This window comes from Budorcas taxicolor, chromosome 6 (genome assembly GCF_023091745.1).
Source record: "Budorcas taxicolor isolate Tak-1 chromosome 6, Takin1.1, whole genome shotgun sequence".
In the NCBI taxonomy this organism is placed as follows: Eukaryota; Metazoa; Chordata; class Mammalia; order Artiodactyla; family Bovidae; genus Budorcas; species Budorcas taxicolor.
Window position 1 is genome coordinate 94579957 of NC_068915.1, and position 21831 is coordinate 94601787.

At 36.5% G+C, this 21831-nt stretch overlaps 1 protein-coding gene across 1 annotated transcript in view; it reads right to left on the reverse strand.

Annotated features, from left to right (window-relative positions):
- Positions 1 to 2415: 2415 nt before the first annotated feature.
- ANTXR2 (ANTXR cell adhesion molecule 2) overlaps positions 2416 to 21831 on the reverse strand; it is a 172987-nt gene continuing 153571 nt past the window's right edge. The window contains exon 17 of the mRNA XM_052641916.1: positions 2416 to 4329. Within this exon, the coding sequence (XP_052497876.1) occupies positions 4291 to 4329 (39 nt within the window). The 3' untranslated portion in view covers positions 2416 to 4290. The remainder of the gene's footprint in view (positions 4330 to 21831) is intronic.

Consider the following 21831-nt stretch of genomic DNA (forward strand, 5'->3'; position numbering starts at 1 on the left):
CTCCCCTGCTTCATGCACACACACACACACTTTACCTTAATATAGTTCTTGCAAAGCAATCTGAACAAGCACATTTTAATATAAATTTGCATATTATACTCTGTACTTTCTTATCAGCATTTTCTTTTGGCAGAAGAGCCCCAAAATAAAATGCATAAAAAAAACCCAGCACAGAGCTTGCTACACACTATGAGAAAGAAGTTTTTCTATCTTTTGTCAAATTGACTGAATTAGATCCTGCTAAGAGTAGAAATATCCCCCAATTGAAGTGTTCTCTGAAATAAGCCATGGAAATTCACTTGGTAAAATATTAATCTAACTCTGAGTCTAGAGTACGTGGCTGCACTCACTTAATCACCTGCAAATAGACAACATGCTCCAGTCTTACCTGCTTGTTTCTTTACTTAAACATCCAAGAGATGAATCAGAGGTATTCGATGATTCTAGGATAGGTATTTCCTTTCATAATACTAACATTTTTCCAGTAGCAACAGAGAAGTGATAAACTTCCTAAAGTAATGTGATGCTGAACAAAATCTAGTAAAAAATAACCATAAGGCTTTGTGATAGAGGAAGTTATAACATTTACAATATTTGTAAATGTTACTCATTTATATTTTACCCTCTTAAAATTGAAAAATAATATATGCAAGCAGTTCAATTTAAAAAAAAAAACACCGCAGACACCTTCTTGGCTACAATACAGGCTGTTTTAATTTTTAAAATAATCTAATAAATTGCCTCTGAGCAGTAAACAATGGTCAGTGATATCTAGATAATAAAGTTAAGTTCACAGAGACACCCAGATCTTGCATCCAGTAAGGATTTATTAGAAAAACAAACATTGAATAATTTATGATTTTAAATGGTTAGAATATAATTCAGGAAAAATATAAGCAAGTCATTTCCTTTCTAACAATTTAAAATGTAGAACGTTTAAACCTTATATATTTTTGCCAAAATAGTAATTATCCATAGATGACAGATGCTGCTCCCCACTTAATGGAGGGTCTCAAATTTTACTCTGCATCTCATTGGGAAGGAAATTTAAAAATTTAAAATAGAATTAACTTGGGGAAAGACATCAGTGCTGTAACTCTTAGCACCAAATGTTTCTTCTTGGAGCACCAAATGCTTTAAGGAAAACATTCCAAGTATCAAAGTTTTCAGATAGATAAATATTTATGGATCAAATCCATAAAGAACAGACATTGTTATGAAATATATATAGATGCCTTCAAAACTTTCTTTCCAGGCAGAGTAGACACATAAGTTAGGAGTCATTTCCCACTTAATTGTTTTTGCAACCTTATGCAACACAAATGGATTGTGGATAAAGACTTAAACTGGCTTATTCACAGAAAGTAGATCTTGACTGACATTATGTCCAGAAAATTAAACAGGAACTGTTTCTCAATATAAAACACTATTAAACTTAAAGAAATGGCTTTATTTTAACCTTTTATATTCTTAATTGAAAGGCATAGAGATTTTCAACTTTGCCCTTTTGTGAGAAAACAACACTCCTTAAGCAAATTATTCTCAATTTGCTAGTTAGCAAAATCAGAGAAAATCATTAACCTAGATCTAGTTTGTATCTTCAAGTGCAATAAAATTCCATCTGTCTTTGAACTTTATGAATAATACGTTTTTAGTCTGTATATAGACCACCGCCCCATCCTCTTCACTGAAAGTTCTTCATAGTGATATTAGAACCGGAAATCCATTTTCCTTACAATCTACAGAAACCTACTTTGCCACTTAAGGGCAAAGGTCTACTTACATTGCTCAGGTAAAAAAAAAAAAAAAGTGTCATAGAAATGCCATATGATACTAGACAAATTCAAAGGAACTACCAAAGAAGCAGACTTAGCTTCTGCATGCAACCTTGATGCTCTTCAATACCATTTAGGGGTGTGCACTGATCAGAAGGGCTTCCCTGGTAGTTCAGTGGTAAAGAATCCACCTGCCAATGCAGGAAGCATGGGTTCAATCCCTGGGTCTGGAAGATCCCCTGGAGAAGAAAATGACAACCCACTCCAGTATTCTGGCCTGGGAAATCCCATAGACAGGGGACCCTGATGGACTACAGTCCATGGGGTCCCAAGAGTTGGACATGACTTAGTGACTAAACAACAACTGATCAGAAATGAAATGCCAAATTAAGAAAACAGCATCTGCCCCAGATGCAAATGTAGAACAATGGTCTACAAGAACTCAATGGGGATGTATGTGGTTTCCAAGTTACACTTGCACACATGGATAATTACTACCAACACTATCATTTGTGAGCATAACAGACATTTTGGAACTGGATACAATTCTGTCCCTGTAACTAGCCAAGACAATTCAATATTCAACCAAACAAAGCTTGAGTGTATGTGGGCTTAAAGAAAATGGTAGCCGAAGCACAGGTAATATTTTATTTATGAATATGGAGACACATGACTTTGGATCCAGCCAGCCAGTGACATAAATAAACTTGAGCAAAAGATTCAAGCTAGAGGATATATATGTATGTCTATATATAAACATTTGTGTGTCTGAGTAAGGCTTCTTGAAACAGTGCCACAAATCTGAACACCAACCATCAGAATCACTCCCATCCTTTGAAATTTCCATTAAGAGCACAATGGGGGTAATTATACTGGGATGCTCCAAATCGCTGTTTCCATCTTGTGCACTCACATGCCCGCCAAACATGAAATGTTCGCCTTCTCCCTTCCAACATGATGGTTGTTGAACTTATTTTTAGTGTCATTTGATAAGCCTTTGTGCTCGCAGAGAGACATCCCACTGACCCAGCCACTGGTCATTGTCTATACCAGTTCACATCAAAGCAGGCGCGCTTTGTCAGGTTTCCAGTCGAATATCCATTTCGCATCTGAAGTACAGTATCGAAAGTGACTAGATCATTTGAGCTTTTCCTTGCTGCCTCCTCCCTCCCCCACAGTCTTTCTGCTCACGCTAACATAATTTGGCATCGTCGACGTGACACGATGGTGGTTTTTCTAAAAAAAAATTATAATACAGACATTTTCGATGTTTCGAGGTGGTCCACCCTCCTGGTATTTTCATTTATAATTTGATGAGAGGAGGTCTTTTTGTTTTTTCTCAACTGAATCACAACCAAGGTAGAGTGCCCCTCAAAAATCCAAGAAATACGCATACAGTAATAGGTCATTCAATGTCAAAAGGCATAAAAAAGATGAGCAAAATCTTCACAGGCTGCTGCTTGCTGTTGCCTTTAATTATATTAATTAAACTTTGAAATTTTCATGCAAGGAGAGTTGCTGGCTTGTGACGCTGAAGAGCCCTTGGAGACCTGGAGGAAGAAAAAAACCCTGAGCGGAAGCTTTGTGGTTACTGCTTCCTTTAAATTAAAAGCAAAACAAACTCCTAGGTATGCTTACAGATATTAATGCTTTATGCACTACTAAGCCTAAACATAGCAAGAGGGTTCAATCGACCCATCACAGGGACAAGTTCTCATATCATGAGTCCATTAAACTTCACTCAAGATCTCTGGTTAGAGGCTGTCTTCCTGTGGAATAATGCACTATTAATTTTCTTCTTTTCCCAAGTGCATAATGAAAGGAAGGTGTCTTCAAAAACTAAAGGGCAAAATCTTGCTTGCTACCAATACCTTGAGGCATCCTGTCTACACTTTGTCATGCGTGTGCACTTTTCAGTGTTAGAATGACAAGATTTTCCAGTCAGAAGCTTCCCGGAAGGCACATTGTGGTGGGGGGACTTGGAAGGCTTTCGTGACCTGACATAGCTATAAGGCAATAGGCTCCATTATTTGCTGAGCCTGGTGGGAGATTTCGCACTCTGCCTTTGGCTAACAATCTTGCCATGTAAACACACAAGTGCCATGTTTCCATGTAAAACACTCCTTTCTCCATTCAGGATCCACCACGGCCACTTGTTTTTTTCCTCTCTATTTTGACATCATCTTCACACTTTTGTTTTCACTTTTTCCTCTTCTACACATTCAAGCAGACTTTCTTGTATAAACCACAGCATCTCCATTAATGTTCCTCTTTATTTTCAATGTCCTGAATCATGAGTTACCATTGAGTTTCATCAACTCCCATGTAGATGGCAGAACAAGTATTTGAAAATGTTTGGTGCAAGCAAAGCAGAAGGCAGAGAAAACATTTCCTGACTGAGAGGAATAAAGCTGCTCTTCCAAAAACTTCTGAAATGCACTTTTTTTCATTTGGTTGGAAAGCGGCGCTGTGAACGTGTGCCATCTTCGTACCTCTTGGCCTTCTTGTTTTCCTTTTACTGAGATGGAACTCGAGAGAAGTTTATGCACCGGCCCTAGGAAAGAAACAAATACTTATTGAAATGCTGAAATAATTATTTAAAAAGCCTGAGAACACCTAGTTTTTCTACTATGATAAAACAAACAATTACCCAAGGTAAGGTCAACATTAAGATGAAACATGGTCATAATTTTTTCCCCCCGGGTCAAAGCATGATGGTTTATTCAGATCTGTACCATAGCAAGTTCACCTACACAATGGCATGATAGAATTAGAGTGGGGAAAAAAAAAAACAACAACTATGAGAAATAGAACTTTGGTATTGTTATTTAAAGAATAGTATTACTATCCTAGCAATAAAAACATCAAAGCCACAAACTCATATTTTCTATAATGAAATAAAAGTATCCCTTTATGCAAGCTGGTGCTTTTAAAGCTGATGTAAAATTGGTGCTTCGAAAATGTACACGAGGAGTGTATATAAGAGATTGAGAATAAGAAGTCAGAGAGAAAAGGAGAGATGCCATTTCTTTGTGATTCCATTTTATAATAGGCTTTCACAAGAGACTTCTTAGCATTCTTGTCCACTACTCTCAACCATTTCTCACAACTGCACACTACCGTCACACGGCCTCTGCATGTAGTGACTCTCTTTGCACTCCACATTTCCAAAGAGAGTCTGCCATTCCAGTTCCTTAGCACTTCAATAAAGCTTACGGAGAAACGTCGTTTCATATGTAACTATAAACAATCCAAGAATTAGTTGAAACTAGATTTCCAGTTAGTAATAAAAGATCCCCTTCTTCCCCTCCTTGGTGTGACAGTGCCGATGTCTTGTACTGTCTAAATCATATCCAAATTCCTTAGTCCAAAGCTACCACACTGCTTTCTACTTTAGGGTTCAGATCATCATCTTCTGGAGATTGTCCTATTTCTCTTAATATCTGCTCTCTAACTTCATATTTTAGACTGTCTTTTCACTTCCCTCTAAATGTGAAAATACATTTATTTCAGGTGTACAACCTTTGTACATGGTATACTGAAAAGGAAACAAGATTTTGGTCTGTTTTCCTCTCAAAAATCACTGTACAACAAGTTGGCAATTTCAGAAATCAATGAAGAAATACCGAAGCAAGGTAGTCTACATTTGCTCTTGCCTATGGTTTTTCCTGTGGTCATGTATGGATGTGAGAGTTGGACTGTGAAGAAGGCTGAGCACCAAAGAATTGGTGCTTTTGAACTGTGGTTTTGGAAAAGACTCTTGGGAGTCCCTTGGACTGCAAGGAGATCCAACCAGTCCATTCTGAAGGAGATCAGCCCTGGGTGTTCTTTGGAAGAAATGATGCTAAAGGTGAAACTCCAGTACTTTGGCCACCTCATGCGAAGAGTTGACTCATTGGAAAAGGGAGGGATTGGGGGGAGGAGGAAAAGGGGATGACCGAGGATGAGATGGCTGGATGGCATCACCGACTCGATGGACGTGAGTTTGAGTGAACTCTGGGAGTTGGTGATGGACAGGGAGGCCTGGCGTGCTGCGATTCATGGGGTCGCAAAGAGTCAGACGCGACTGAGTGACTGAATTGAACTGAACTGAAGAGGCAAATATTCATCAAATTACCTGCCTTCTAAATAATTTTGGAGGTAACATTATTACTATAATTATCGATTTTATTCCTTACTTTGTGCCTAATGTCTACAGATAATATCTGTGCAAAAGGAAGTGGGAGAAAATCATGGAGAAGACTACTTTAGAATGAGATCAAAATTCCTTGATAATGAAATGATCACAGGTCATGTACTTAGACTGTATTTTTGTACTATCTAGAACCTTCAAACAAGATTTTCAGAATGAATATTAAGGGAAAAGGTGCTTTTCTCCAGATTAGCTACATTTGGCATCAAGCGCCAAGAAAAGCATTTTTAAATGTTATTTTCATGATATATCCCCTTTGAAAAAAATTTTTCCAGGGCGGTAGGAAGGAAAATGACATAATTAATAAATATTTGGGCAAAGCAGTAAATCGGTAATTCTGAGCCATGACAGTATAAATAGTATAAATACATACAATGAGAAATAGATTTTAACTGTGCATATTAAAACAATGATGTATATTAAAAATATTATTTTCTGGCAGTTTTCCAAAACCAAACAAAAGGAAACATATGAGGAATGGCATTCAGAGAGAAAAGATACAAATTAATGACATCTTTTCTTGTGTATTTATTAGACCAAAAATGTAAAAGTTTTCTCTCTTCTATATCATTTTGAAAAAGAAGTTATCATGAATTTCTACTTTTATTTGCATTTCATCACTAGTTAACTAGATTTAGGTATAAAGTTCTTTCTTTGAACATTTCTATTCTACAAATCAGATTAACCTTAGTGATGCTGATTCATTTATTTTAAGCAATTGGAGGGTTTAAACAGAGAAATTCACAGTACACTTGAATTTTCAAAATCATGTTATCATCTAAACTATTCCACACTAAATTATTTTCTATTTCATTTGGTGTGGTTTAATTAAAGACCTAAAAACTAAAATGAAGAAAGCCCTATTGATTTTCACCCTGAGGTCCTTACTCCAACCTTGGGATTAAGTACTGATCATCAGTCCATTGATTTAAGTACCTCAAAACCCTGGTAAATACCATATATACCCTGGATTTTAGCACACACATTGATAAAAACAACCAAATACCTCCTCTTCTTCTAATCACAGACTCAGTGTTTTTCACTTTTATCAAGATCTGATCATGTTTTAATTTATAGGAATTCAGAAGTTGGTAACTTAGAGGGGTTTTGTTCAGAAGTTACTTCCTCTGTTTAAGCCTTCCTCAGCTCACCCAGTCATGTGGCTCTTTCCCCGAAATTGCATCTCTGTAATGGCCAAACCACATTGCACTATAATTGCTTGCTCCAAGACCAAAAGAAAAGGTAGTGCTCAAATCTGAGTGCTCCAAAGCTTGAATATGTATCCCAGTTCTGTTATTTATTAACTGTGGGATCATGAGCAACTTATGGTTTCTTCATCAATAAAACAGGAATTAAAACCTGAATGTTTATAAAGACTATTAAATCTGTTAATATGTATCTATAAAGCACTTAGAATAGTACCTGGCATATAGTAAACTCTCATTTAAAAAACAGTTACTATCCATCTCCTGTCTATGATGTTATTGCACAATGTCTAACATAGAACAGACATGTAATAAATACTTGCTTAGAAACAATTGGACAGATGGATGGTGTATTAAAAAAAGAATACCTCTACTTAGGGATGAGAAGACCTTGAAAATGGGAAGACAGAAAAAGTAAGAATTTGAGAGAGGAAAAACAAATGGATTACAAAGGAGAAAAATACAACAGTGAAAAGGAGAGAAGATAATATGGAAAAACATAGAGTAGTTCTAAAAAGAAAAGACAGATAAAGATTAATCAAGAAATAAAGAAACTATTGACCAAAGGAAATTTTTATTTAGTATTCCATCAGTTATCTTACTCCCAGGAGATTATTTCATGCTAGCTACTACCACTCACTTACCAGAATATTCTAAAATCACGGCAACATACACTGGTTGCAAGTGGCTGTAATTAAGAGTCTGTGGGCCTTCAGATACTACTTAATACTAAGCTTACAAAACCTGTCAATATCATGCTAATTACATTTAAGGTCAAGAATGTTTGGGATGCCATTGATATCATGGCAAAGCAAGCACTCTAGGCCAGAACACTGCAGAGCAATTTTTGTTCTCAGGAAATGGGATATGACAGGGCTTATAGGTCTGCTATGTCCTCATGCTTATAATGCCTATACAATAAAGGTTTGTTACCAAGGTAACAAGGAAAGCAATATAAAATAGCTTGAGCAAATGACTCATCACTGAATGGTTCAGAATGGAAAATATTAGTAGTAGAGAGCGATTCTTTTCCTGAGACTATTTCACTTAGTGTGCATGTGCGTGTTCAGTCTCTCAGTCGTGTGCGACTGTTTGCGCCTCTATAGACTGTAGCCTGGCAGGCTCCTCTGTTTGTGGAATTTTCCAGGAAAGAATACTGGAGTGGGTTGCCATTTCCACCTCCAGGGATCTTCCTGACGCAAGGATTGAACATGCATCTCCTGCATTGCGGGCAGATTCTTTACTGGTAAGCCACCAGGGAAGCCCCCCTATTTCACTGTAATTATAAACAATCAAGCTCTGAAAAATTTTTTAAAAGTTAGTTGAACTAACCTAAATATACAGAAATATACATAGATACATAATTTTAATACTTTATTCTCTAAATAGAGGTTAATACTAGTACCAGGTAAAGGACTATAGACTCTCTAAAATAAACCACTAAAATTGTAATATGCTAAAATAAATGAACACAAGGTTTCTGCTAGTGAGAGTTAAAATAGATATGGCTTCCTAAGGTGGCTCAGTGGTAAAGAATCCACCTGCCAATGCAAGAGACGCAAGAGATGCGAGTTTAATCCCTGGGTCAGGAAGATCCTCTGGAGTAGGAAATGGCAACCCACTCCAGTATTCTTGCCTGGAAAATTTCACAGACAGAGGAGCTACAATCCATGGGGCTGCAGAGTCGGACACCACTGAGCATGGATGCAATATATTTACGCTATATTTTACAAAAGAATAAAAGAAGCTTGAATTCAGGTGACACAGTGTTTACAGAATAATATATAATAACATGTAATATTGTATTATGCACGCATGCTAAGTTGCTTCAGCTGTGCCTGACTTTGAGACGCTATGGACCCCACCAGGCTCCTCTCCAGACAAGAGTACTGGAGTGGGTTGCCATGCCCTGTCCTTCTCCAGGGGATCGTCCTGACCCAGGGATTGAACCTGGGTCTCTCGCATTGCAGGTAGAAAAAAACAACAACAACATTAGTTTTCTCGATATTTCCAAATTTTTATTGAATATTTTAAAAATAATTTTCCTGACTTAAAATCATGCTCTAATCATGCATCTAAATAATGGGTGAAAACAAAGTATACTGTTGTTGTGATGATTTAGGTAACACCACATTATTGATTCAATTAGTCAATCACTACAACCAATCTGAATTTTGTACCATGCTTTGTAAATCACTAGTTCATAAGTTTCAATAGTAACAACATATAGTCAATATGAAACGGAATTAAAATAGTATCCTTAGGACTACATTTGTTCAAAAATGAACTATGAATATATTCTATTCTTTTGCCTTGGGAGTATAGAATTCTTTGGATGCAATGAAATAATTGTTAAATTTATTCATTTTGCATAGATTAGGAGCAAAACTACTTAAACATTTTAAAAAATTAAGGTTAGGTAGAACAAACAGAATAACTACTGACTTTAGATTATAGCCAAATACATTTAAAGTACATTAATTTCAAAACTATGATAATTCAAATAATGACTGGCCAGGTCATAATTTACCTTCTTAATATGTTAAACAATCAATGAGGCAAATAAACTATAAACAATATTGTTATTGGCATATTTACCAACTTAAGTTGTAGAATATTAGAAAGGCATTTATATATTAATAATTGAAACCACGGTATTATGATCTGGGAATGACATTTTATTTACCTAATAAAAATTATGGCTTAAAATTAATAAAACTGCCTCACTTTGAACGTAAAGCTGTTTTATGCAACTTTATATTGAGCACATTACCTAATTAGTGAGCTTCTGTGGCAAGAGAACTCACGCACTGCTAGTGAAAGCATAAATTGGCAAAAATTATATAGTAAGCCACATGTGTAATAAGTCTTTAAAAGCTTATATTCCTTGACTCAGTAATTTCATGTTGGGAATTCAGCCCAGTAAAGTATCTAGACAAAGATTTCAAAATGTTTACCATTGCGTTTTTATAATATGAAAAATATAACAGTTATTTTATATTTATTTCTATCAGAGAAAATTAAATTATGATTCATCTATCATACATGTAGCCATTAAAATAGAAAAATTTTTAAATATTTAAAGATGTAGGGAAATAAGTGAAAAAATTCCAATTTGTATATATATATATTTATTATTGGGCTTCCCTTGTAGGAAATGGCAACCTACTCCAGTATTCTTGCCTGGAGAATCCCATGGACGGAGGAGCTTGGTGGGCTACAGTCCATGGGGTCGCAAAGAGTCGGATACGACTGAGCGACTTAACTAACTAACTAACTTGTAGCTCAGTTGGTAAAGAATCTGCCTGCAGTGCAGGAGACCTGGGTTTGATTCCTGGGTTGGGAAGATCCCCTGGAGAAGGAAATGGCAACCCATTCCAGTATCCTTGTCTGGAAAATCTCATGGACAAAGGAGCTTGGTGGGCTGTAGTCCATGGGGTTGCAAAGAGTCGGGCATGACTGAGTGACTAACACTTACTTACTTACTAAATTTATTATTATGCAGTGTGTATGTCTTGTGGGCTTCCCTAGTGGTTCAGATGGTAAAGAATCTGCCTGCAGTGCAGGAGACCCAGGTCAGGAAGATCCCCTGGAGAAGGGAACAGCTACCAATTCCAGTATTCTTGCCTGGAGAATTACATGGACAGAAGAGTCTGGAGGGCCCATGTAGTCCACGGGCCACAAAGAGTCAGACACAACTGAGCAACTAACAACGTATGTCTAAAGAGTAAAAGACAAGACTAACAGACCGCACCAAACATACTATGAGGAGTGGAATTGCGTGATTTCTTACATTCTATTTTATATCTTTTCTGTATATTTATACATTTGATAGTTAAAAAAATAGTTTTCAAAGAGTAGATTCAATCAGCAAAAATGTGACCCTTTCTAACGATCTATATTTATGTTTCTAAAAATCAGCCCAGGAACCCACTGTCTGCTCTCAGGAATCACCATCATCTACCATCTATGCCAAAGCTCTTCAGCATTCATGTTCCCATAGGTCACCTCATTTACTTGCCTCAAGGTTGTCTTTTACAGTCAATATCCTGATGAACTCATGTGAGTACAGTTCTACTCAAGAAGGTATGAGTACGGCAGAAGATGATGATTAGTATTTTCATTTTTATGGTATACGATACTAAGGGTTTCCATAAAAGGCCTGTTCGAGCATTTGTCGAGGTCACAATCAGCAATCTAACTTCTTTAAATGTTTGTATGTGTGTGCGTGTTCACACTCATGAGTGTGTACATGTGCACACGTAGCCTACCCTATGCATATGGGAGTTGATTACCTTTAAATGAAAATATAAGATAAAACTTTCATACAACATCAAACTTTCCAATAACATGCATAGTATCTAGGGCATATGTAGGCACATGTGCTCTGTCAAGCAGTTGTGTCCAACTTTTTTGTGACCCCGGGTACTGTGGCTTGCCAGGCTCCTCCGTCTATGGGATTCCCCAGGCAAGAACACCGGAGTGGGTTGCCATCTCCTCCTCCAGGGTCTCTTCCTGACTGACGGATCAAATCTATGTCTCCTGTGTCTCTTGCATTGGCAGGCAGATTCTTTATCACTGAGGCACAAAGAAGCAGGGTGTGTGTGTGTGTGTGTGTGTGTGTGTGTGTGTGTATCTCCACTCAATCAACAACATAGACTATGTATACTTCAGGCACTCATCAATAATAATTTTGGAATCCTTCCTCCCCAGATCTGTGGGCAAAACTATCTTTGAAAGTGAGGTTCTATATGAACTGCTAGCCACTGATTTCTCTAGGTCAGTCTGTTTTCTCACTCTGTAGTCTATGATGTCCTGTGGGTTCTGAAAGAGCCACTACAGCTGGAATAGTGCACAAGAATGGAGGAAACAGACACATACACGCTCTTCTAATTCAAATCAAGAAGTTGTACTCTTATCTATGCTTTCAAATTGCAATTCAGATAAGATTTTGTTTTTGCTTAAACTAAAATTGTAGTTTCATAACTATTATTCAAGCTATTCATACCTATGTAAAACCACATCACCAGTAAACTATCAATATACCTGGACTTGGTGTCTTTACTTCTCTTTAGAAATATAATGCCTTCCTAAATAAATTTATGACAACATTAAAGCATTATACCTTCAACATTTGGTCATATCAAGACCCCATATGAACTTTGATCATATATAGAGAATTTCACATTTTGGAAAATTGCTATTGAGGATGATGATATTAAGGAATCAATTTTTGGAGTTCAGAGCTAGGTTGGAAAAAGCCTGTCATTTCTGGTAAGCTCATGCGTTTCCCTTGTATTATGTAATGCCAACTGTATAACTCAGCCTTTCTCTTTGTGCCTTGACTTCCAAAAGCTCAGACTTACATCATGTTCTAAGGCATTGCTATTCTTAGTGTACATTTTCTGGTATAGCTAAAACTTTGGCCCATGATTATTTCTCTATTTTTATCCTTAAGCTTTATTATACATTTTCCTCAATATTTCTTTACAAGTGGATTAGGTATAAGTAATTGTAAACTAATATATTTCTCTCTTAATTCACAACTTTCTTAATTATGAACACTCCACACTTCTCTAAACCTTTAAAACCCTCCAACAAATATATTACACCTCAACCTCTATCTTACACAAAAGATCAAACCTTGTCTAATTCCCTTCTTTGTTGCCTTTTCTTATTCTAGTATGGCTTATTGAAGTACCATGGAGATAGCTGATGTCAATTTAATCTTAACTAATATGAATTTGAAGCTTAAACATGCAAACATGTTGAAACTATACTATTCCATAAAATTCCAAAAGTTCTTTACAAAAGTAAATCTCCTAGGTCTAAAGACTAAATGCTTAACTTCCTTTTCTTTGATTGCTAGAAAAAATAAAGCACAATATGATGCTTTATAAACTTTAAACGTACTTCTATGCCAATTCATCTCTTAGAGCTCAGGTCTGTGCAGGGGCTTTACTCTGTTACTCAATTTCCTCAGTATAAGAAGGAACAGAATGTACCACGGATATATTACAAACAGGCATATCACTTAACTCCACTTAGGTGATTTTTCAGGAAACCCCAAGTATCTATTAGAGTAAGAAGTTTATTGACATTTCATCACTGGCAATACCTTCTCTTGGGTCACATAATAAATAGGAGTAGAAACTTGAGACCCAAAATAAAAATGTCCAGTGTTGTTACTGTTCTTCAGCTAATGAAACCAGGGGATTAAAACTAGACAACAGTAGGGACCAATATATTTACTCTTGGTTAAGTGCATAGACCCCAACTCTGTTGCAATATTTGAAAACTGATTTTGCCAATCCATTGTTACTGTGACCAGAGTAGCATTAACCAGAGCAAGTGCTACAATTTCCCATCTCTTGAACATTAAAATTCTGCTGGCATTAACACCTGCAAGTGCCTTTACTAGCTATCTGCACAGGATATATTTCACTGTTATAACCGTTATAGTATTATGCTCACCTCATAAATATCCATTGACAAGCTGAAGCATACAACTGCACTTTAGTTTAGACTTTTCAAACACAGATAGCTGATTTATTTATATCTGTACTTCAAAAAAGACTTTACTAAACCTTCGTGCTTTGTGCAACAGTGAACAGTGACTCAAATTTAAAATTGTGTACAAAGCAGAGATACACAAGGAAACAGACCCAAGACAATTGAAGAGGTCTAGGAAATCACAAATGTCAGGAAAGAATGTTGACTTGAGAACACAATAGGCTCTTTGAGTCAAAATTTCCTGTAGCAACAGGAGGTACAGAGTAAGGAAGGGGCACCTAGTATTCTCTCTCTCTCTCTCTCTGTCGAAATGTCAGAACTTCCTGAGAGGTTTATTTCATTTTTTTAGTAAAAGAGCAAGTTAGTGAAGCTTACATATCTAATACTAATAGTTATAATAAGACTACATTCAACTATCAGGTATATATATATGTACACACACACACACACACACTCACTATATATGTATAAACATGTACATATATATGCTATAGACACACATACTGAGAAAAATATATATACACATAGTTAAGTGTTAATTGCTCAGTTGTGTCTGACTCTTTGTGACCCCATGGAGTGTAGCCTGTTAGGCTCCTCTGTCCAAGGGATTCATTCTCCAGGCAAGAATACTGGAGTGGGTTGCCATTTCCTTCTCCAATATATACACAAATGTATATGTATAAAATGGATACATAATTATATATGTAAATATATTATTAATATATTGTGATATATATCATATATATATAAGAATCTGTGTTATCCTCTTTAAAATCTGTGTTATCCTGCTTTTAAAAAAAACTGAAATATACTGAGCCAAAATATAAGTTCCATATACTTTTGTTCTAACAGAAGCCCAACCTATACCACATGTTCCATTTACAGTGGAAACAACACACCATATAGAGATTCAGTTAATGTCATGAAGGGAAGTATTGAGTTTGCCTGATGAATTCACCTTTCAGGTTTTTTCTCTTCATTCTGTTATGGCACCTGCAAACTTCTAGTGACTCTACATGTACTGGTAACATTTATTTTGCAAATATCTCTGTATCTTTATTTTTCTGAGATTCAGGCATATAGCTGGGCAGTTAATGAAACAACTAATTCATACCTCATAACAGTAAGACACGAAGCTAAAGTAGCCTTCACTAAATGCAAGGCAGAACCCTACCAAAAGCTGGGGACATAGCAGGAAACCTGAGAGAGACCCCTACATATTACATAACATTTTCCTTGAAAGCAAAGCAATCAAGTGAAAGCTAGGGAGAAAAACAGGAGGGGAGTGAAATAATTACCTTTTCAAAGACACACAGGGCCTTCCCTAAGAAAAAGGAAGCAGCCCTTGAAGGTTTGGGGAATGGGAAGAGGAAGGAGAAAAACAGCCCTGAGGGACTCAGGACATTCTTGATCCACATGGCAATAATCTGTTGAAACCTGGAAGAGGAGAACTGAGAAAGATCCCTCCAAAATTCATGGGGCCTTCTGACAGCATAGGGAATATGGCCAATCAAAGGATGTAGGGCAAGGAATCAACATGGAAATGGGTCTTTCAGTACAGAAAGTGATAATTGGTGGGGATAGGGGAGGTGTGGTCCTGGACGCTGGAGAGCAAAGAGAACTCCCCAACAACAAGGAAGCTCACAGGTGGGTGGTAAAGGAGAGAGACAGAGGTAGATAGGAGATGGGGGTGGGGTGGGGTGGAAGGAGAGCTCTATTAAAGGAAAATCCTTGACCCTGCCCTCAAATGTCTGGAAGCCAGTAGTACACTAAATCTAAGATGGCAACTGAGACCAGCTCAACCTTAAATCAGCAACATGACAGAGGAACTGTATACATGTTTCCAGAGGTAAATATCATCTAGGTTAGTTTTTATTGTTTAATGACAGTGTCCAGCATAAAATCACAAATTATAGTATTCACAAGGAAATAGGACAATATGACCTGAAAGCAACAGAAAATACAGTTAATACAGGCAAATCTATACTTAAGAGACAAGGACTTTAAAATATGTATGATAAAATATTATTAATAAAATTTCTAATGAGAAAGATGGATAGCATGCATAAAAGTATGGTGTAATTCAGCAGAAATATGCAAACTCTCCATAAGAGCAAAATGGAAAAACTAAAAATAACAAAGTAGTAGCAGATATAAAGAATGTTTTTGATTCATGTAAAAGCAGGCTAAAATAACAGAAGAAAAATGCATTGAACTTGAAGGTAAGAGAATATAAATTGTTCAAATTGAAAAAAAAGAGAAAAAAATAACTAAAGAGACTCTGAGACCATTGGGACAATATCTAATGGTCTGTCACATGAGTAATCGGTGTCTCAGAAGAGAGAAGAAGGAATGGGGCAGAAAAATTTGAAACAAAAATAATGGCTAAGAATTTCCTAGATTTGATGAAAGGCATAAACCTACATATCGAAGAAACTCACTGATCTTCAGGCAGGATAAATACATAGGAAACCTTACCAGAGAATATATAATGAAACTTATGAAAATCAAAGAATATCATAATAGTATACCCCTCTCTGCCCCTCATCATTCCAGCCAAAGATAGTCTATATAGAGAAAACATTTGTAAGCACAACAACTAACCTTTTATCAGAAACAATGGAAAATATAAGACAGCAGAATTCTCTCAAATGCTAAATGGGGAGGAAAAAAGTCAACCTGAGGAAGGTAAGCAAAATAAAGACATTTTAAGACAAGCAAAACCTGACATAATTTATCTACAATAGACTGCAACAACCAGAAGTGTTAAATGAATTTCTTGAAACTGAAACAAAAGACACTAGATGGAAGCCTGGATGTGCAGGAAGAAACAAAGAGAAACAGGAGTAAATATGTGCATAAATGTGAAATATAAATATATAAAAAATAAAAATTTCATGATACTATTGATTACTTACAGAAAATATAATAAGAACATATTATTGAATTCATAACATCTGTAGAAGTACAACATATGATAATAAGAACACCTAGAAATAGAAGTTAATAAATGAAAGTTAGGCCATAGTAATGTTTATATATTACTTTAAATTTGTATATAATTATTAGATTATAGATTAAGAAAAGTTATCTCTAGAGCAACCACTGAAAAATATCACAGAGGTATACCTTAATATATTACATAAAATATTATATTAATCCAAAAGAGGTCAGAAAAGAGAAACAGAGGAATAAAGAATGGATAGGACAAATACAAATGAAATGCAGTAGATGCAAGAACTGAAAATAAATGGAAACCAATGAACTGGATACATAATCACATTCACAAAACAACTATTTCAGGTGACTTAACACAGTATTTTCTTTGTGTATCTACTACAGAGAATAATTTAAGAATAAACAGACCAACAAAAAATGTTTTATTTCATTCACTAGTCTTAATTTTGTTAATGCTACTTTATTATTAATTTGTAGCTAATGTATATTATAGCACAGGGCAGATAAGTATTTAAATATTGGTAAGGCCAAGGTTTTTAATATAAGAGAAAAGAGGTACAAGTATGAATTCGAAAATATTTAGTAAGAGCCTTTAATTCCAAATTAGAAGCAATTCCACTGCTGGGCATACACACCGAGGAAACCAGAATTGAAAGAGACACATGTACCCCAATGTTCATCGCAGCATTGTTTATAATAGCCAGGACATGGAAACAACCTAGATGTCCATCAGCAGATGAATGGATAAGAAAGCTGTGGTACATATACACAATGGAGTATTACTCAGCCGTTAAAAAGAATACATTTGAGTCAGTTCTGATGAGATGGATGAAATTGGAGCCGATTATACAGAGTGAAGTAAGCCAGAAAGAAAAACACCAATACAGTATACTAACACATATATATGGAATTTAGAAAGATGGCAATGATGACCCTGTATGCAAGACAGCAAAAAAGACACAGATGTGTATAGCGGACTTTTAGACTCAGAGGGAGAGGGAGAGGGTGGGATGATTTGGGAGAATGACATTGAAACATGTATACTATCATGTAAGAATCGAATCGCCAGTCTATGTCTGATGCAGGATACAACATGCTTGGGGCTGGTGCATGGGGATGACCCAGAGGGATGTTATGGGGAGGGAGGTGGGAGCGGGGTTCATGTTTGGGAACGCATGTACACCCGTGGTGGATTCATGTCAATGTATGGCAAAACCAATACAGTATTGTAAAGTAAAATAAAGTAAAAATAAAAATTAAAAAAAAAATAGAATTGAAAATATACCATAAACTCATTATTTTCTCAAAACTATTGATTTTCTAGTTCTACCTGCTGAAAATGCTTCAAAGCAATGAATACCCAAAACAACTAGCACCTCCATATACAAATGTGCTTTATCTAAATAATATTATTTACTAAAAACATCTAAATCATCTTGGAATTGAATGATTTATTCCACTTTCGAAACAAAAATATAAAAGATGAATATGGGATATATTTTGACAAAACTAAAGAAAATTTATCAAAGACTAACGTAGGCCATGTCAAAAAGATATAATAATCTACATGAATTAGGGTTTTGCAATATGGTTTCTCTGATCAAACTTCTCATCACAAATAGTAGAACAATTGATATGGTACATTACCAAGTGCATAGCACCACTTACTAATAATCCATGCCATAAAAAGGTGAATTTGAATCAGAGTAAATGGTTACAGAGTGCCAGTATATATAAGCCTGTGTGTTGCGGACCAGTGCTGGAGGAGCTGTACTTTACAGAAATGTTCAGATGGCACAGAGATTCTAAGGAAGTCAATGAAACTATGACTACCTGGGGAAGAATAAATCTGGTAGAGAAATCAACAAGTGGAAAGTGTAACTGGCATTTCCACAGAAAAGTAATACAGACAGCATGGCAAGAGCAGACTGAGCAATGAAGGGAGGAAGATGAGGTCAGGGAGGAAAGCAGAGACCCTATGATGTAAAGTCCTGTAGCAGTCACAGTTATAAATTCTCTTTTTCTAAAGCCAAGTTACTAATTACACAAACACCCAAAGCCTTTGACTGTGTGGATCACAACAAACTGTGGAAAAATCTTAAAAAGATGGGAATGCCAGACCACCTGACCTGCCCCCTGAGAAATCTGTATGCAGGTCAAGAAGCAACCGTCAGAACTGGACATGGAACAACAACATGTCCCAATTTGGACATGGTTCCAAACTGGGAAAGGAGTATGTCAAGCCTGTATATTGCCACCCTGCTTATTTAACTGATACGCAGAATACATCATGAGAAACGCTGGACTGGATGAAGAACAAGCTGGAATCAAGAGTGCCAGTAGAAATATCAGTAACCTCAGGTATGCAAATGACACCACACTTATGGCAGAAAGCAAAGAAAAATTAAAGAGCCTTTTGATGAAAGTGAAAGAGAAGAGTGAAAAAGTTGGCTTAAAACTCAACATTCAGAAAACTTAAGATCATGGCATCTGGTCCCATCACTTCATGGCAAATAGATGGGGTAACAATGGAAACAGTGACAGACTTTATTTTCTTGGGCTCCAAAATCACTGCAGATGGTGATTGCAGCCATGAAATTAAAAGACAGTTGTTCCTTGGAAGAAAAGTTATGACCAACCTAGATAGCATATTCAAAAGCAGAGACATTACTTTGCCAACAAAAGTCTGTCTAGTCAAAGCTATGGTTTTTCCAGTAGTCATGTATGGATGTGAGAGTTGGACCATAAAGAAAGCTGAGTATCAAAGAATTGATGCTTTTGAACTGTGGTGTTGGAGAAGACTCTTGAGAGTCCCTTGGACAGCAAGATGATCTAACCAGTCCATGCTAAAGGGGATCAGTCCTGACTATTCATTGGAAGGACTGATGTTGAAGCTGAAACTCCAATACTTTGGCCACCTCATGACTCATCTGAAAAGACCCTGATGCTGGGCAAGATTGAAAGTGGGAGGAGAAGGGGACGACAGAAGATGAGATGGTTGGATGGCATCACCGACTCAGTGGACATGAGTTTGAGTATGCTCTGGGAGTTGGTGATGGACAGGGAAGCCTGGAGTGCTGCAGGCCATGGGATTGCAAAGAGTTAGACAGGACTGAGCAAATGAACTGAACTGAACTGACTGAATACCTGTGTTCCTCCTCATCTCTTTTACAATAGACTGAGCCAAGATGTTAAGTGATTTCCTTTTCAAAGTTCTGAAGACCAACACACACACGCACGCACACACACACACACACACACACACACACACACACACACACTTTCTCTCTTTCCCACATATACTCAATGAACAATAGGATAAAAACCCCAAACTCCAACCACTATGTCAAATAATAGCTAACTGAAAACTCAACCCACATTTGAATTATGTACTTATATAAATGTTAAACAAATCCAAATGAAAAGTATATCACAACTCTTCAATCAGGTGGGAAATAGAATAAATTAATTCAGTCAGTGTGGAAGAATGATGCATGAAAATATTAATTTTCACCTGAGTATTTATAGACTTAAAATTTTAACCTCTAGTTGTTAGTATCACAGACCAAAAATTTTACGTGCAATTTGTGTACTTTTTCCTAGAAAATTAGGCATCAAGATAATTCATTTGTCTTATCAAACTGATTTTGGCACATTAAAAGAGAAACCCCAAATGCTATACACCACTGTCACTGAAAAACATTTACTGGGAGATTTTGTTAATGTATACAATCCTAGTAATACAATGATTCCTTCCTACCTAAGTTTAGATTCTAAGAATTACATCCTCACTTTTGGGACAGTGTATGTTGTCCCATTTAAAAAGATTAATAACTAAAAATGTGTTGATGAATTCAGCCTATCAGAAAGATCCCCTGAAGAAGGAAATGGTTTCATTAGCTGTCTCTACTTTAAAGTATTCACAGCTCTTAGGGGGCATTTGTCAGAGAGCTAAATTCCCAGCTAATCTGAGACAAATTCCAATGATTTAACAGGTTCTTTCAAAGAAAAACAAATGTTAAAAACTGCACTTTAAGTTTTAAAATCAATACTTAATGGATAATACCAATTAAAAATACCTTAAAAGATTTAGTTTTTAAAGCTTCGTTTTGAAGGGAAATTATCAATTATCCTTCTAGATGATAAATGAAAAAAAATTTATAGAAAAATCTTCCTTTAAAGCTTTAGCTGGAAAAGTAGTCACTTTTATGCTATTTCCCTTCAGTGCAGCAAATATTTAATGAACTCATTCCAGACATTCAATTTGAACACAGGACATATGTATATCTTCAATTTTTGGACAAAAAAATTATGCTTTAGATATTTTTATTACATTTGGGAAAAACAATTTTGAACAATTACTGAAGTCATTTTTATATATAATGCTGCTGCTGCTAAGCAGCTTCAGTCGTGTTCAACTCTGTGCGACCCTATAGATGGCAGTCCACCAGGCTCCCCCGTCCCTGGGGTTCTCCAGGCAAGAACACTGGAGTGGGTTGCCATTTCCTTCTCCAATGCATAAAAGTGAAAGTGACAATGCTCAGTCGTGTCCAACTCTTAGCAACCCCATGGACTGCAGCCTATCACGCTCCCCTGTCCATGGGATTTTCCAGGCAAGAATACTGGAGTGGGTTGCCATTGCCTTCTTCATTTAAAAATGGTATCCAAATCGCCAAAGTCAGGATTTCATTTGAACATGCTGAAGCTGAAGCTCCAGTACTTTGGCCACCTCATGCAAAGAGTTGACTCATTGGAAAAGACTCTGATGCTGGGAGGGATTGAGGGCAGGAGGAGAAAGGCACAACCAAGGATGAGATGGCTGGATGGCATCACAGACTCGATGGACATGAGCCTGAGCGAACTCCGGGAGATGGTGACGGACAGGGAGGCCTGGTGTGCTGTGATTCATGGGGTCGCAAAGAGTCGGACACAACTGAGGGGCTGAACTGAACTGAACTGAACTGAACTGAACATTAAGACATGAAATGATATATACTTTTTTATAACACATAAGTAATGTGGATTAAAATTATTCACAATACACTTCAACATTCTAAACTGCCAGAGCAAGCAGCCAAATGATTACATTTACTGCTAAATTTATACAAGGGAGAACAAAACTTCAAGCGGCACCTTAAATCGTTGATATGAAAATTAGGCTGATAACAGTGTGAAGACTATCCTCGCT